The 16242-nt window shown below is 41.3% G+C and overlaps 1 protein-coding gene across 1 annotated transcript in view; it reads left to right on the forward strand.

The window, feature by feature from the left end:
• CBX2 (chromobox 2) overlaps positions 1–16242 on the forward strand; it is a 31481-nt gene that overhangs the window by 1062 nt on the left and 14177 nt on the right. The window contains exon 3 of the mRNA XM_026667277.2: positions 684–749. Within this exon, the coding sequence (XP_026523062.1) occupies positions 684–749 (66 nt within the window). The remainder of the gene's footprint in view (positions 1–683; positions 750–16242) is intronic.

The raw sequence follows: 16242 nt of genomic DNA on the forward strand, positions 1-16242 counted from the left end.
GGCCCCCCTCCGCGCCCCACCCGCCCCACTTGCAGAAGAAGGGGTAAGGGGTTGTCAGATGAAAGGGGGAGCTTCTCCTTTACCCCCTCCTGCCAGCTGCTCCTGAAAGCCAGACTTTCCCCCTGCTTTTATCCTTTTCCTGCTTGACTTCTCTTCTTACACCCCAGTCCCCCTCCCCACACACGTGCCCAAGTTATTCATAATGCATCTCAGTGTACTCCTCCCCCCCTTCAACTGCCTCCCATGCCTTTTCCATTAAGTAAATTGAACGGGTCCAGTCATAAAGCACAAAACATTTCAATGAATTGCTGGGGAAAAAATTCAGGTTTCATCCCAGAATTAAACTAGTGCTTATTACTATTCAAGTTTGCTTAGGTCCTCCACTGGCCAAGACAGTCTTTAATTAATTACTACTTTCAAGCCAACTTTCCCTCTGATGCAGTCTGGTTTGATTAAATTGCAGCTCTCCTTACTCATAGCCAGCGGAGCAGGAGTGCTTCCATGTTGGGGGTCATAGGAGTTGTAGTAACTCCAAAAATTAGGGAGAGCCAAAGTGTGTCGTGCGCTTCTGATAGGCTTTGCCTCAAAATGCAGTCCTACAACAAACAAAACCTCTAATTGTGAATTGTATGTTGTAAGAAAGCAGAGTATATATTGTAGTGAGTGATTTCCCTCTTTTCTAGGCACAACAGCTGGGAACCTGAAGAGAATATTCTTGATCCAAGACTCCTCTTGGCCTTCCAGAAGAAGTGAGTAAGCCACCAACCTTGCTGAGAGGTGGGAGGAGGAGGGCTGGTGGAGGTAGACCTGCTGGGATTGTGGACACAGAATACAGAGTACTCTATTGTTCCTCCAGATTGTAGCCCATTGGCCTGTTTTTCCTTGATATCTAAATACTGTTTTAAGGGCCTGGTTAATGAAGAAAGCTCAAGTGTAAAGTTGATTTGTGATGCTTTTAGACAGAGCTTAATCAATGGTACTTTTTTGCTTCTGTATTCAGCATGGGGGTTAGCTATGTAGATTTCATTCTGAATATTGATAAACTATCCAAGCTATTATGAAAAAAAAGTTCCTGTTACATAGCATTGAAGTGGAGAGGATTTAGGTCTGTCTCACTGGATCCTGAGAAGAAGGCTGCTATCGCTAACTTGATGCTTAAGACTTCTGTTAGCTCCTAATAGTTGCCAACAGCTTGCCTTGGTCCTCATGCAAGTTTTATGGACATTGAGAAATCATAAAAATTGTTACTGGTCAGAAAAGAAGATACAAATAGCATGTTCTCTGAATACAATGTACAATAGTAGAATATTAAATAGTAGTATCTGTGCAGGGTAGTTCAGAAGGTTCAAATTCATGGACTAGGCATGCCAATCCCAGCCCCATCCTTTTCTACATGCATTGAAGATTGTGTGTGCATAAAAAAAGGATGTGGTTCAGATTATGTCCACTTGTCCATTTTGCTCCAATGCAAGTGCCACTGATATTGGGAACCATTGAACATACATGATATTAGGAAAGAAATGTAAAACTAAAGTAGTTGACATACAAGAGAAAGGCTGTTTGATGTTGGAAGGAAGTATGCTAGAGATAGAATCGTGTCCAGGGTAAAGGCAAGAATTTTCTTCTTAAATCTGTTAGCATGTAGTAGTTGTGCAGGCTGCATGAACATTGAGAGGTTTATAAAATGGTCCAAATCAAGTATGTAAAGATACTAAGTGATATATTCCCTCAATACAAAGTGTGATAACAGATAATGCCCAATAATTGGAAACGAATGGAAAGCTGAAGCAATGGTCATAAAAGAACTGTGTCAAAAAAATTGGCAAAAGTGAACGAATACATGTTTAGATTGGCAGTCTGTATTGTTACACAAAAATAAGCCTTAGATTTGTCCATTGGCTCTGGATTGGAACAGCATCCCCAGAGATCTTTATGTGTTCCATCCTAAGCATTTTCCAAAAGTCTTTGAAAACTTGGCTTTACTCCTAGGCCTGAAGATACTACTGAGCCCCAATTTGTTTCTCCTGGGGTGAGCATTCCAGACATTCATGAACTATTTCTTCTGTTTTTATAGTCAGTGAAGGTTCTTAATCATCTAGGCCAAGTTGTCTGGAAGTTGAGTCATGGTAACTGGGCTTATTTGTTTTCTTGCTTTTCCGAGTACTTTTCCTGCTTTTTCTTCACTCTGAGCAAGTTAGTTAGTTTGACACTGCATATGTTTTTTGGGGGTTTCTCCTAACCAACTTGTTCAGGCTGAAGAAGCTACTTGGATAAGCAGCAAAATGTTTTGAAGCAACAAGAAAAGAAGTCCTGTTGCCATGATTTAACTTCCAGACTTCTGTGGTTTTTTTGTTCCTTACTTTTAAAATGTAGGCAGAAGTTGCACTTTTCACAGCCCAGAGTCAGGTGGCCTCTAAATATAAAATAAATATACTGACAATCATTATTTTCAACGCTTTATCACACTTACTGAATCCAAATCTAGAACTACGCCGCCTTCAGTCTGATCTAAGTATAGTACATAAAATTATAGATTGCAATGTCCTACCTGTCAATGAATACTTCAGCTTGAGCCATAACAATACAAGAGCACACAATAGATACAAACTCAAGGTAAACCGCACCAAACTTGATTGCACGAAATACGACTTCAGCAACAGGGTGGTCAATGTCTGGAATACTCTACCTGACTCTGTGGTTTCTTCCCCAAACCCGAAAAACTTTAACCTTAGACTGTCTACTATTGACCTCACCCCTTTCCTAAGAGGTCTGTGTATAAGTGCACCAATGTGCCTACGGTCCCTGTCCTATTGTTTCTTTTTATTTTTCTTATATGTATCCATTTCATGTATTCATAACTATGTTTATACTTGTACCTGTTTGATGCGTTGCTGGTCCCACTGCAGGGATGGGAGTCAGCTGGCAGCCCACGCCCGGACCGACTGCCCGGACGGGCTTCTCTACGCAGATGCAATGATGACAAAGACACAAAGGCATGTCCTTGGGGAGAGGAAGCCCGAGCAAAGTTTGCTCCTCTCTTTTATTGTGCAAGTTTAGGGTGGGGTTTAGGGTGTATGAGGAAACATTCCTTTTGGGTACATTTGACCATATAAGGCTATGTATTTGCATAGTTGACCATATAAGGTAACTGACCATATAAGGCATACTGACCATATAAGGTAATACCTATGTTGACCAATCATAGCTTTACACATGTTGTTGGTTGTTTTGTTACCTGGCTGACTATGTTGACCAATCATAGCTTTACACGTTACCTGGCAGGTATGGTATCATTGGATCATTGGGTGATATCGCAACATCTCCTCTGTTTTTATTTTATTTTAAGGGCTATATACTCACCATCCTCACTATTATGTCCAGTCTAGGTCCTCCGACTCATCCTGTCATAGGTTCATGAGAATTCGTGGTTCCCCTTTAGCAGCATCTTTGGTGAACTCGTTATCAGAGTTATCGGAATCCGAGGAGAATTGTAAGAGGGCCTTTTCTCTATTAGCGCATTAATTTGTTTTTGTTTTGAGTTTAAATCCGAATCAATTTGGCCAAATTTTCTTTTAAGGATTTCTAAGAATTTACCTATCACACATGGTCCAATGGTACATACCAATAAGAGAAGGATAAGTGGACCAGCTATAGCAGATAACAATGTTGTTAACCATGGGGAAAGGTTAAATAGTCCTTGATACCAGGTATGTTGTGAAGCTCGTTCCCTTTCTCTTTCCTTTAATCTGGTGTCTAGTTCTTTCATGGAGTCTAGGACAACTCCTGAGCTATCAGCATAGAAACAACACTCTTCTTTAAGAGCAGCACATAGTCCCCCTTGTTTTAAAAACAAGAGGTCTAGGCCTCTGCGGTTTTGCAAGACCACCTCAGATAAAGAGGTAAGAGAAGTTTGCAAGGCAAGAATGGATTTTTTCGACCCTTCTAAGATCTTCATCTATGGTGGCACTTAACTGTGTTATGCTTTTATCATTTACAACCAAAGCTGATATGCCTGTTGCTGCACCTGTAGCACCTAAACCTAGCAGCACAGATAAGGTAAGAGCTGTGACAACTTCTCGTTTAGCTCGTAGGTGGTATTGTTGAGGTTCTAAAATGGAAACAAAATCTTCAGAATCATATACATCAATTTTTGGCAACAGCTGGACCTGAATACAGAATGATTTTTTTGCTAATAATACATCTCCGTGGACACATGCAGTTAAACCTGTAGAGCAAGCCCAAACAGAGTTATTTCCAGGAATAAAAAATTGGCCTTGGAGGCGTTTTGTGATATTGCCACCAGATGTGGTGAATACCTGGTTGTAACCTCCAATTGAAAGGCAGTTCTTTCTTTGGGTAGATAAAGTTCACATTTGTGTCTGTGGGTGGCATTAAGGCAGTATTGTGAATAATTAGTAGGTATGTGGCCAAGACAGCAACCTTGACCAGTGATGGCCGTGATAGTGAGAGAGCTATTCCTCCATCGGCAATTATTATCAGAAGTAGAATTGGAAATAGGTTGGGAAGAGCCGATGGCTTCATAAAAAGGGGGTTTGAAGACAAGCAAAGCCAACAGTGCTGAGAAATGGAGGAATCTTGAGAGTGATTCAATAATGCGTGAGCAGAAGCAATGAGGGATACCAGTGGGTTCTGGGCATTTGTTAGGGGTTTCAAAAATCCAGATTGGATTTGGTTAGCATTGGGTCCTATAGATAGGGATGGGGAGACATGAACATGGCGTTGTATATAGAAGACATTCCCATAATGATATCCAGGCCACCTGGCATAAATGCGACCTCCCACTTTGCCCCAGTGTCCCAAATGTTACTTCGTTTTCCTTCGGCCGTAAAGGAGACAGTCACTGGATTACATTTGGACCATTTGTTTTTGTCTGCCGTACATCGTATATCCTGGGTGGTTCTGGTAAGTGTGATGAGATCATTGTTCAAAGGAGGTGTCCAAGAGATGTAACCAGTTGAAACACAGGACCAGGATTTACAATAGTAATCAGAAATTCCTCCACAGGTGTAAATATGTTCTGCATCAGCAATATGTCCTGGGCATACATACAGGTAATGGTATTTAACAACACTGTGGCTAGGGGTAGGGGCATCAGTGAGACGAGAGTAGGCAATCTTACCTAGAATCATTTCAGCAAAATCAAATGTAATTTAGGAAAATAGGAAAAATCATAGTGTAGTTAGTTGTGGAGCTGAGTATTTGTCCATAAGCGTCCTTGATTGTCCATGTAATGTTGTAGGGCGATAAGCGTTGTCATGAGATGATGAAAGTATGACTTCAGGAAGGAAGCAGCAGCAAAGAAGCAAGAGGATCTTCATCCTGGTCAGTGGAGCGCCTTTTGGAGAGGAAGTGGAGAGCGAGGGTCACGGTGGTAGGGACGAACACACCTGGCAGGGATCCAGAGTACTCGTTCAGGGAGTTGGACAGCGGCGTAGCCTCGTCCCCAGGTGATCAGCTCAGCAGGTCCCTTCCACGCAGGATCAGGCAATTGCCTATAATAAACAAGTGGTCTCGAAGCGGGAACAGGTGGTTTAGTAAAATGTCGAGATGCAGCAGACAGGGGAGGGGTGCCAGTGAGATTGAGGAAGTTAAGTGTATACAGACAAACATTCAAAACATTTTGTAATGCCGGGAGGCTAGGGGGCCTCTAAGGCCTTTTGACCCCATGTATCGTTGTAAGGCCAATTTTAAGGTTTGATTACCTCTTTATGGATAATGGACCAATGATGGCAAAATTCAGAGAATTGAGAGGCTGGTCCATTATCTGTTTTTAAATTTTTGGCGATCCCAGCACTACGAAGGTCCGAATACAATGATTAATAACATGCTTTGACGCCTCTCCCTTTGAGGGGTGGCCATAATAAACCCTGAATAGGTGTCAACAGACACATGAAGGTATTTCCAGGGTGCAAAAGGCTGAAATTGCGTGACATCCATTTGCCAGGTGTCACAAGCATCAGTCCCTCTAGGGTTGATACCTTGGGGGTAGTTCTTTGCTTGAAGACTACATGTGGGACATTGTTGTATAATTGCTGTCGCTTCTGCCAAAGAAATGCCAAATTGTTTTACCAGAGCCTTTTTGTTTTGATGAAAGTAACTATGACTTTCCCCTGCAGTTAGAGGGAAGGTTGGGGTGACTTAACAGTGATAGGAAGTAATTTACAAGCAGCATCAGCTACCTGGTTTCCTTCTGAAAGGAAACCCGGAAGCTGCTGGTGACTGCGTATGTGGGCCACGAATAGGGGTGCGCTCTGGATTGAATGAGTGTTTGCAGTTGAAGTAACAGTGTCATTAATGATGGTTGTAGAGAAGGAGACAGATATGCTTCAAAAATATGCAAAACCAATTGAGAGACATATAAACTATCCGTTATGATATTGATTGGTTGAGTGGGAAATGACTCTAAGGCTAAGTTGAAGGCAGCCAATTCAGCTTGCTGTGCTGATGATTGTGGCTTAGTCAATTGTTTGTGCCAGGTAGTTTGATCGAACCAGACACAAGCACCATGAGTTTTAGAGCCATCAGTAAAAACTGTGATGGCTTGAATTAGTGGAAAAGCAACTACTGGAGAGGAAAAGGTAATAGGTACCGTTTTAATTAGCTGTAGACGGGGGTCAGAAGGAGATGGCAAGAGATGGGACCAATCCAATTCTCCAGGGCGTCCTGTAAGACATCAGATGTCTGAAAAGGGGTCCCATTGAGACAGTTTGAAAGGAACATGTATTGCCTGGAGATCATGGCCGATTAGGGCCTTAGCCGGTGACGCCCCTTAGTACAGAGCAAAGCGAGCTGAAGGGCCCGAGAGGTAATAGTTGCCCTAGGAGTATGGGGAAGGTGAAGCCATTCAATGATGCACAGCTTCTTTGTTTTGGGGGTGTTTGGAAGAGAATAGCTGTGAGAAGAGCTGGTGTGGGCAAGATAGCCAAAGATAGCAGACAGTTGGGGATGATGCGATCCACCCACACTTGCTTTAAGGTATTGTTTACTTGGGCTAGTGCCTCCAAGTGCTGGCTTGTAAGATGGACCACATCTGAAGGATGTTTCAAGCCCGTGAGGGCATGGAATAGAGGAGAAAGGGTTGCAGTAGTGACAGAAAGATAAGGCCGTGCCCAATTGAGCGTGCCGAGATATTGTTGAAGTTGTACAAGGGTTGGAGAGGGAGGGAGAGTCAGAGAAGGTAAGGCAGGAGTGGCAGCAGAAGACAGGAGTTTGTGACCAAGATATTGAAAGGGATAGTGAGATTGTATTTTTTCAGGGGCTATGTGGAGGCCTGCTGTGGTCAAGAGTTTGGTGAGAATGGGAAGGGTTTTTGCAACTGTGCCTTTAGGGCCTTCAGCTGCGACCAAGATGTCATCCATGTAATGATATACAAGAAAGGAGGGATATAGGTTGCGATATGGTTGGAGAGCCACGTCAACATAGTGCTGACACATAGTGGGAGAGTTTAGCATCCCTTGAGGAAGGACTTTCCACTGATACCTTTTGGTGGGTCTGGAGTTATTCAGTTCTGGGACAGTGAAAGCAAATAGAAGCCTATCTTGGGGTTGAAGAGGGATGGAAAAGAAGCAATCCTTAAGGTCAATAACTAAAAGGTCAAAATGCTGTGGGATAAGGTTTGGATTGGGAAGTCCACATTGCAAAGCACCCATTGGTTGAATGATAAAGTTCACGGCCCTTAAATCCTGAAGGAGGCGGTATTTCCCAGATTTCTTTTTTATAACAAAAACTGGAGTATTGTAGGGGCTGGTAGAAGGTTCAATATGACCAGCACTTAATTGTTCAGAGACAAGAGCAGTCAGAGCAAGCAGTTTCTCTTGGGGAGTGGCCACTGATCTACCCATACAGGAATGGATGATTTAAGGGTAAGAGGGAGAGAAACAGACATGATGACAATCAAGGGATGTGAAAGGTAGCTCCAAGCTGTTCTAAAGATCCCTACCCCACAGATTGAAAGCAAGGGGAAGGATATAAGGTTTGATGAGAGCAGAAGCAGAAGCATCAGGGGTAATGGCAGTAAGCCAATTAGAGCTGACCTGAGCGCTTTGAACTCCACCAACACCTTGGACAGAAGGTGATTGTTCAAGGGGCCATTCTGGGGGCCATTCAGTCGTTGAAATAACCGAGGCGTCTGCTCCAGTGTCCACCAGTCCTGTAAAAGGACGACCATTAAGAGACACTGTTAGCAGAGGTTTTGAGGCTTCTATAGAGCAGTCAATAGCCATGAGGGAGGGGGAGGAGGAGGTGGGGATGGAGGAGGAAGAATAATAAGAGTGGCACGATAGTGTTAGAGGCAATGAGAAAGGTCTATCACCTACTGCTGTAAGAGAGAGGCAATTAAGAGCGGATGAGTCATAAAGAAAGGGGGGCGGCGATCACCCCTTCCATGATCAAAGAGGAGTTTGGGATGAGCAAGATGGGCGTGTGAGGTGAGAGTGGGCGGGAAGTGTAACTTTGAGGGGGAGGGTAAAGACAGATCCAGGATCCTCATAGATAATAGCAGTTGAAAGCAGAACAGGGAAAGCTGTTTGGGACGAAGTAGGTGCAGCCTTGGGGCGGGGCTAGCTGCTGGCCCCGAAATTAGTTTTCGAGGGGGCATTTGGAGAAGGATGTGGATTAGAGCGACATTGGCTAGCCCAATGGAAACCTTTACGACAGCGAGGGCAAACTGTTTTTGGCTTAACAGAGGGAGGAGGAGGTCTCCTTCCCTTGGGTGCACTGCCACCTCCTGGCGAACGGCACTGAGACTTAAAATGACCGGGTTTGCCACAGTTGAAACAATTCCCTGCACGGGGGTGGTCATGGCAAACGAGGAGGTAATGGCTGAGGCAAGGGCAGTGGCTTTATGCGCCTCAGTTCCCACGTTCTGGCATGCTTTAATATAGTCAGCAAGGGTCTGATGTGGAATGGACTGAAGAGGTTTCAGGATTTGTTGGCAATCATCATTAGCATTAGTCACTGCAAGCTTTGAGAGAAGCTCAGCTTGCGCTTGGGGGTTTTCTATCTGCCGGTTAAGTGCATCTGATAGACGGTCAATGAAAGAGGTATAAGGTTCAGAAGGACCCTGAAGAATTTTATGAAAAGACAAAGAGGGTTGAGATGGGTCAGGAACCCTACGAAGGCATTAAGAGCAGCATTACGCATGATAGGATAGCCCTCAGTAGCCATTTGAATCTCATCTTGTGGGGTGATCACAGCTCCTTGGCACAAAAGGTGATCCAGGGTGACACCCTGGGAAGCCCTGCTGCAGCAGCCATGGAGACGGCCAAGCGATAATCGTTGTGCCAAGCTGCAAGCTGGGAGGATGTCAGGAGCATCGAAGCCATTGTTTGCCATTCAGAAAAGAGAATATTATGGTTGTTAGAGATATTCTCCAGCATGGCACGCACATAGGGTGACTTTAGACCGTAGTTGGTGGTGGCAGATTTAAGATCTTTCATAAGATTCCATTCCATGGGGCATACTGAGCAACTGGATTGCCTCCTGCCGCTGGGACTTGAAGGATCATGGGGAAGCAAGAAAGATCTTCAGCATTAATCTTCCCATTAGCTAAAGCTTCCTGAAAGGTGTTACGAAGCAAGGGGAGGGGTATTAGAGGGATGGAGTCAGGTTTTGTAAGGGAAGATTTTGAGGCTGAAAGGCTGTAGGGAGGGGGAGGGGGGAGGAGGGGAAGAGGAATGCGAGGAATGTAAGGCAGGATATAAGGTTTTTGTTGAAGGGGAGGAGGGAGCAGGGGAGAAGAGGAGATGGGTGAAATTTCTGCTGGAAGAGGAGAGGGGGAATTAAGGGGGAGGAATGAGAGGAATGTAAGGTTTTTGTTGAAGGGAGGAGGGAGGGGGAGGGGGGAGCATTTGAAGACAAAGAAGAGGTGGGTGAAATTTCTGCTGAAAGAGCAGGGGGGAATTAGAAGGCAAAGGAGGAGGAGGGAGAGAATCCTGTTGATTCAAAGTTGAATCAGAAGGATAAAAATGTCGATCGCAGCCATGAGCGCTCTCCAGGTACAGAGAAATGTGGCGCTGCCCGAGGAGGTTGATGGATCCATTTCCCAATTTTCTCCCATGTGGAGCGTTTAAGAGTGCCATCCTCGGAGTAGGCTGGGCAATGTTTTTGAAGATAGAGGAGGAAAGATATTATAGCTTTCCTTGAAAGAGGAAAGACTGTCATGCCATTAGTTCTTTGCAGAGCATTGGCCTTCCTGACTAAAAATGAAGTTCATCCACATGCTTGGACAGAACTTTGGAAATTGGAGAGCCCATACTTACAAATGCGCTTTACCGTTGCCCGGTGTTGTAGTACAGGAGTCAGGGCAACGCCTCCTAGAAAAGGAGCGCGTTGTGAAGGGGACGTATCGTAGAAGCGATCACGTCGGGGTCACCAGTTTGATGCGTTGCTGGTCCCACTGCAGGGATGGGGAGTCAGCTGGCAGCCCACGCCGGACCGACTGCCCGGACGGGCTTCTCTCGCAGATGCAATGATGACAAAGACACAAAGGCATGTCCTTGGGGAGAGGAAGCCCCGAGCAAAGTTTGCTCCTCTCTTTTATTGTGCAAGTTTAGGGTGGGGTTTAGGGTGTATGAGGAAACATTCCTTTTGGGTACATTTGACCATATAAGGCTATGTATTTGCATAGTTGACCATATAAGGTAACTGACCATATAAGGCATACTGACCATATAAGGTAATACCTATGTTGACCAATCATAGCTTTACACATGTTGTTGGTTGTTTTGTTACCTGGCTGACTATGTTGACCAATCATAGCTTTACACGTTACCTGGCAGGTATGGTATCATTGGATCATTGGGTGATATCGCAACACCTGTTATCTTATAATCGCTTGACAAATAAAAAAAAAAATCTAAGAATAATCTATTGCTGCATCCTCCCACCAAAATTTCCAGTGTGATTCAAGAGGTTGACTGTGCCTGCAGCTTTTTAGCAGCTTTCAGAGTTGGTACAAGTGTAGTTTCCTGCACATATTTTTGGAAAAAACATGAAACTGATTTCCTGTGCAAGTGACAATGTTACAAGATTTATAGATTGGGCCATGCCTTACTCCCAGCTGTGTGCTGTTTCACAGTGAAAAGTGCAACTTCTATCTCCTTTATAGATTTGATTTTGTATTCTGTGTTCCTTAGTTATTTTTTTCTAAATTTTAACTCAAATAATATAGCTCTAGAAGAAAGATTGCTAAAATGGCATGGAAATATATGAATTTTATATATATAAAAAACTTAGCATGTGGTATATAAATGCTAATAAACATGCCTGAGCAGGGGGTTGAATGACCCCCCAAGGTCCCTTCCAACTCTGTTATCTGTTAAATACATTAAAGCTGAGAAATTATTCTTTAAATGGGGATGATGAGAACAAGAGTAAATAAGATAAACTTTGTAAAGCAATATAATTATTTATATGAGATGTGTCTACTAAGCATGGGATTTTAAAATATTAAATAAATCAAAGATGGATCTGTTAATAAATGTCAGGCAAGAAACTGGAATCTCTTATTTTCAGTAGCTGTCTCCCTTTAGTATTAATAAATATTGCTGTTGATGCCATATGTGCTTTCTTATGAGTTTCTGGCCACTGTTGGACTGAAAATTAATATTATAGTATTTAATTCTCCTTACTCTGTGCAATTTTACTCTATAATTTCATAAAGTGATTAAAAACAATGTATAACCAGAGGAAAATAGCAACATAAGGCAGGTAAATAGAGTTATTTCAAACTTTACGAATTTCTAGATTTTCCCAAATTGTAATTCTGTGGTTCCCTGTTTTTGTTTTTTAATCTATGCAATTGTTATAACTTAACTGAAGATAGCTCAAGTGATAATCTGACTTGGGCTTCCTGGATATCCTACAATCAAAGCACTCAAAAGTAATAATGACATAAGGGATTTCAAGATTTGTGGCACCAAAGAAATGGAAGATATATGACAGGCACAAAGCTGGTAAAACCTAGTTGTCATAGATATCCATGTAGGCATATGAAGGGGAGGAGAACGCTTTGGCTGGGTATGATCTCCCTTCAGTTGATGGGCACATTCTCTTCTGTGTACAATATTCTACCAGTCAATCCAAAACTCCGTGCAAGAAATTTCCCTTTCATTGACTTCAGTATTGGAGAAATTTGACAACAGCCTTACTGATGTCAATATGCCAGTGTTTAGCACTTGTAGCTCATCTCGCAAGGATAACCCGAATGTATCCGCCTCAGTCGGATGTCATGTCTTAGAATAAGAGTGCAGCATGGGCAGAGTCTCTTTAGCCTGACATCATGCAAAGAGAGCTCAGATGGAAGAATGATGGGAACATACGGAGAAAAGACATTCTGCACAAAAAGGAAGATTGGTCCACAAAACCACCTGACCTTGCAACACATATAAGAACATTACTGACCAATTTTACCTAGAACCCTCAATAGGTACTTATCTTGGCATTCCAGACACATTTGTCCGGCACCAAATTCTGTTTCCAAGTTGAAGGACAAGACAGCATCATACACAGGTAAGCATGGAAATGAGGAACATATCTTAAACTGCATCTCTTTCCCATACCTCTTCCCGACCCCTTTGCCGTATACCTAAGACACATTTGCAAGGGCTGTGTTGTTTTAGAATGTCCTATACCCAACAGAAGTCCTCTTTCCTAAATACCAAGAGAATCCTTCAATTGGTAAAGATCAGGTGCTTCATTACAACTGCTGTACAGGAGCACCTTTGCTTTGCAAAATTAAAATTTCTAGACACTGGGCAATACACACAATCTCTTACTGCAGGGTGAAATATCCCCACTGCAGTATCCCCATGGTCATGTGATTAAAATCCAGACGCTTGGCAATTGATTCATACTTATGACAGTCGCAGTGTCCCAGGGTCATGTGATCATCTTTTGAGAACTTATGACAAGCAAAGTCAATGGGAAAGCAGGATTCATTTAACAACCGTGTCACTAACTTAATAACCATAGTGATTCACTTAATTGTGGCAAGAAAAATGTAAAAAGGGTAAAAACCCACCTAACAAATGTCTCACTTAGCCACAGAAATGTTGGGCTCAATTGTGGTCGTAAGTTAAGGACTATCTGTAGTAGGACGGATATATTTGTATTTGAAAAAGCCTTGGTATTGGTGGGGCCAACCTGTGTATCTGTTGATACTGTCAAAAAGCTCTACAGAAAGTTGGAGAAGCAGAATTTATCTTTGCGAATCCAAACTTCTTATACTTCAGCAAAACTCTCTGAATGTAGTTTTACTTGATCATCATGTCTACCAATTTTCCAAGAACAGATGTTAAGCTAACCGTGTTGTAATTTCCCAGATCTTCCATGAATGAAGCCACATCTATTACCTAGCCCAGCATGTGGAACAAGTTACATTTCTGCTGGTAGTTTAGCGATTCCACATTTGAGTTCTAACTCTTGAACAAATGCCATCAGGACCCAATGATTTGCTACTGTGCATTCTCTCCTAATGTAGAATCTTCTCTGGCACCTCAGTTGTCCCAATTCCGTTCCTAAGAAAGTCAGATCTCTCTTCTATATTTTCTGTGGTGCAAACAGAAAAGATAGTTCATGTATTTCCTCAACATTCCCAATAGCATTCCTGAGTGTCCCTTTCACTCCTCTGTTGCTTAATGGCCCAGTCACTTCCTTGGCTGGTTCTTTGCTCTGAATATATTTAAAGAAATTATTTTTGTTCCCTTAATTTTTTTTCCCTATACTATACTGAAATTATAATTATTACTTGCTGGATTATCATCTTACAGTTCTCCTGGTTTGTACTTTATGTTGTCTTCATTAGGACAGACATTCCCTTTCCTGCAGGAAGACTTTTTAACTTTTTACAGCTTCCTGGATACCATTAGAAAAAACAAGGCATTTTCCTGGACTTGTTGACCCATTCTTACATTGTGGTTATTTGTGGTTTTAAATAGCCTATTATGAAACAAATGGACTTTATTTTCTTTCACTTTCTTTACTAAAAGCTGATAAACTCCTGCAGGGGAGAAATGTCCCTGGATTCCTGCTATATCACTCTGGTGTACTTTCCATTTGATTGGCATTCTGAATGAAAATGAAAAAAGCCAACCAATTGTTTTAATGGAAGTTCTACTATAAGTGAGAAAGTATCGCCTTTGCAATTTCTACTTTCTGCGCTTGTTATAGCATACTGTATCTCCTTGGCTACAGGGAGAGATTGCAAATGGTAGATTCTTGAACTGCTTTTTTCCCTCTCTTTCCTGGTCCCATCTTTTCCCTCTCTTGTTGTTTGTTTTCTTTTAAGATTTATATACTGCACTACTTTAGAAAGATTAATCAGTAGAATTCCCATTCTTCCATCTTCCACTTACCTATCTGTGTAGAGGAGGTCTGATATGATGCACCATGTTTTGCTACTAGTAGTTGCAACATGTAAATTTCAGTACGGCAGGAACTTTCATTCCTACTGCTTTGAATATTAACATTTAATGCAGTCTCCTTAATAACATGGAATGCTAATAGGTTTTTCCCTGCAGTCAAACATAAACTGATGTTAATTAAATCTTTGAAAGGCAAGCACTTAAACTGGTTTTCTGCAGGGAAACAGACTCCTATTCTCCCTAAAGGTAAATAGTTTTTAAAGAACATGAGGGTGGGAGAAATACTACAGCTTTGATCAATAATTTTTCTAGATCAACATTTTATTAGATATTTGATTTTAATTTTGTAGGATAGTTGGTATTCTGCTAACCCTTCTTTGTGGATATATACTTCTTTTGCCCATGCACAAAACAATTGTTTTCATCTGAATTTTTTTCCTGATAACTCACTCTTTGTTTTTTAAATTTAAAAGTGACTTCAATGGTACTTCTGTACTTCAGCCTTACAAGAGTCAAAAGTTTAAATGCCTCTTTTAAGTCAGTTGTGAAAGTATCTTTGCTGAAACATACCGGTAAATGTTTTTTTCTTAAGCAGGTAGAACCAGAAAGCGGTATCTTTTTTTGTTTTAAGCAGAATTTTTCTATATCACTGTCTTGAGATGGACCACTGCAAAAGCAGTCATTTGAGATTGAGGAATTACATATGTTTCTTACAAAGCAACAAATAGCCGAGTTAAATTGTTACAAGAGAAAGTTAAATAATTATTATCTATTTATTACTTCCCTCCCTCTGAGCAATATAGAATTTTGATCTCTGCCAAAAATAAAGTTTTTGATTGTCTGACTTTGAGTCACTTTCTCAGGTCCATCTATCTCACTGACTTATTTTAAAAATTAAGAGGAAGGAATCTAGTATATACCACTTATATATTTCTTGAAAGAAATACCTCAATCTCAAGAGAATAGAACAGAATAAAATAAAAGTCTTTATTATATTACACCAGATAATGATATTCAGAAAAGCGAGAATTTTGTAAATTACTGGCCTTTAGACTCAATCAAATTTAAATAATGTAATATTATACCATCTATTGATCCAGATCTATTAATAGTTGTTAAATTTTATTCTAAATTGTGGGGGAAATATATTACGCTTTTCATATACTTCAGCTGCATGCATCACTGCATAATTTGGTTGGAAATGAAACCAACTCTGACTTTCACACTACTTTCATTTGGTTTCACTTGGTTGTGGACCTGATCAGTCATTTTCCATGACTTGATTGGGGATTTTCTTATTTTAACCCTCCTTGATTGTAGAAAAGGAAAAAAAGTCTTACTGGGTCAAAAGCAGAATATTGCAGAATACTTTTTATACCTGGTTAAAGGGGGAGAGGAGGTTTGTACATTGGTCATATTGATCTATCCCTTATCTTTTTTTAAATCATTGAGAAATCTTTGAAATCTGTGAAAGGCAATGGCCCTATTGGTAGAAAAGGATCTTATTTTTTTAGTTTACTAAATGTATATAATGGAACTTCTTCAAATAAATCTGTATCCCTAAAAATTTTTAGCACATACAAAGTTTTAATAGAATTTTGTTAAAATTTATGATGAGATAAAATATAAATGGAAACAAACATCAAGAAAGAAAAAGGGAAAGTGCAATGATGAGGAAAGGAAAAGGAAAAAGTAGTGGCTTCTGATTTTTTTTCAGTGCAGTGGAATACAAGAAAAGTTAGAACCTCAATCTTTTACATTTCCAATGTCAGGTTTCCAAGTGATGAAATCCATTTTAAAAAGAAAAGCCCAAAGTCCATCTTCCAAGACAATTTATTTTATTTAGGAAAGCATCAAA

Source organism: Notechis scutatus, chromosome 2, assembly GCF_049901735.1.
Source record: "Notechis scutatus isolate UNSWTSFEM ecotype Mainland chromosome 2, rNotScu1.2, whole genome shotgun sequence".
NCBI lineage: Eukaryota > Metazoa > Chordata > Lepidosauria > Squamata > Elapidae > Notechis > Notechis scutatus.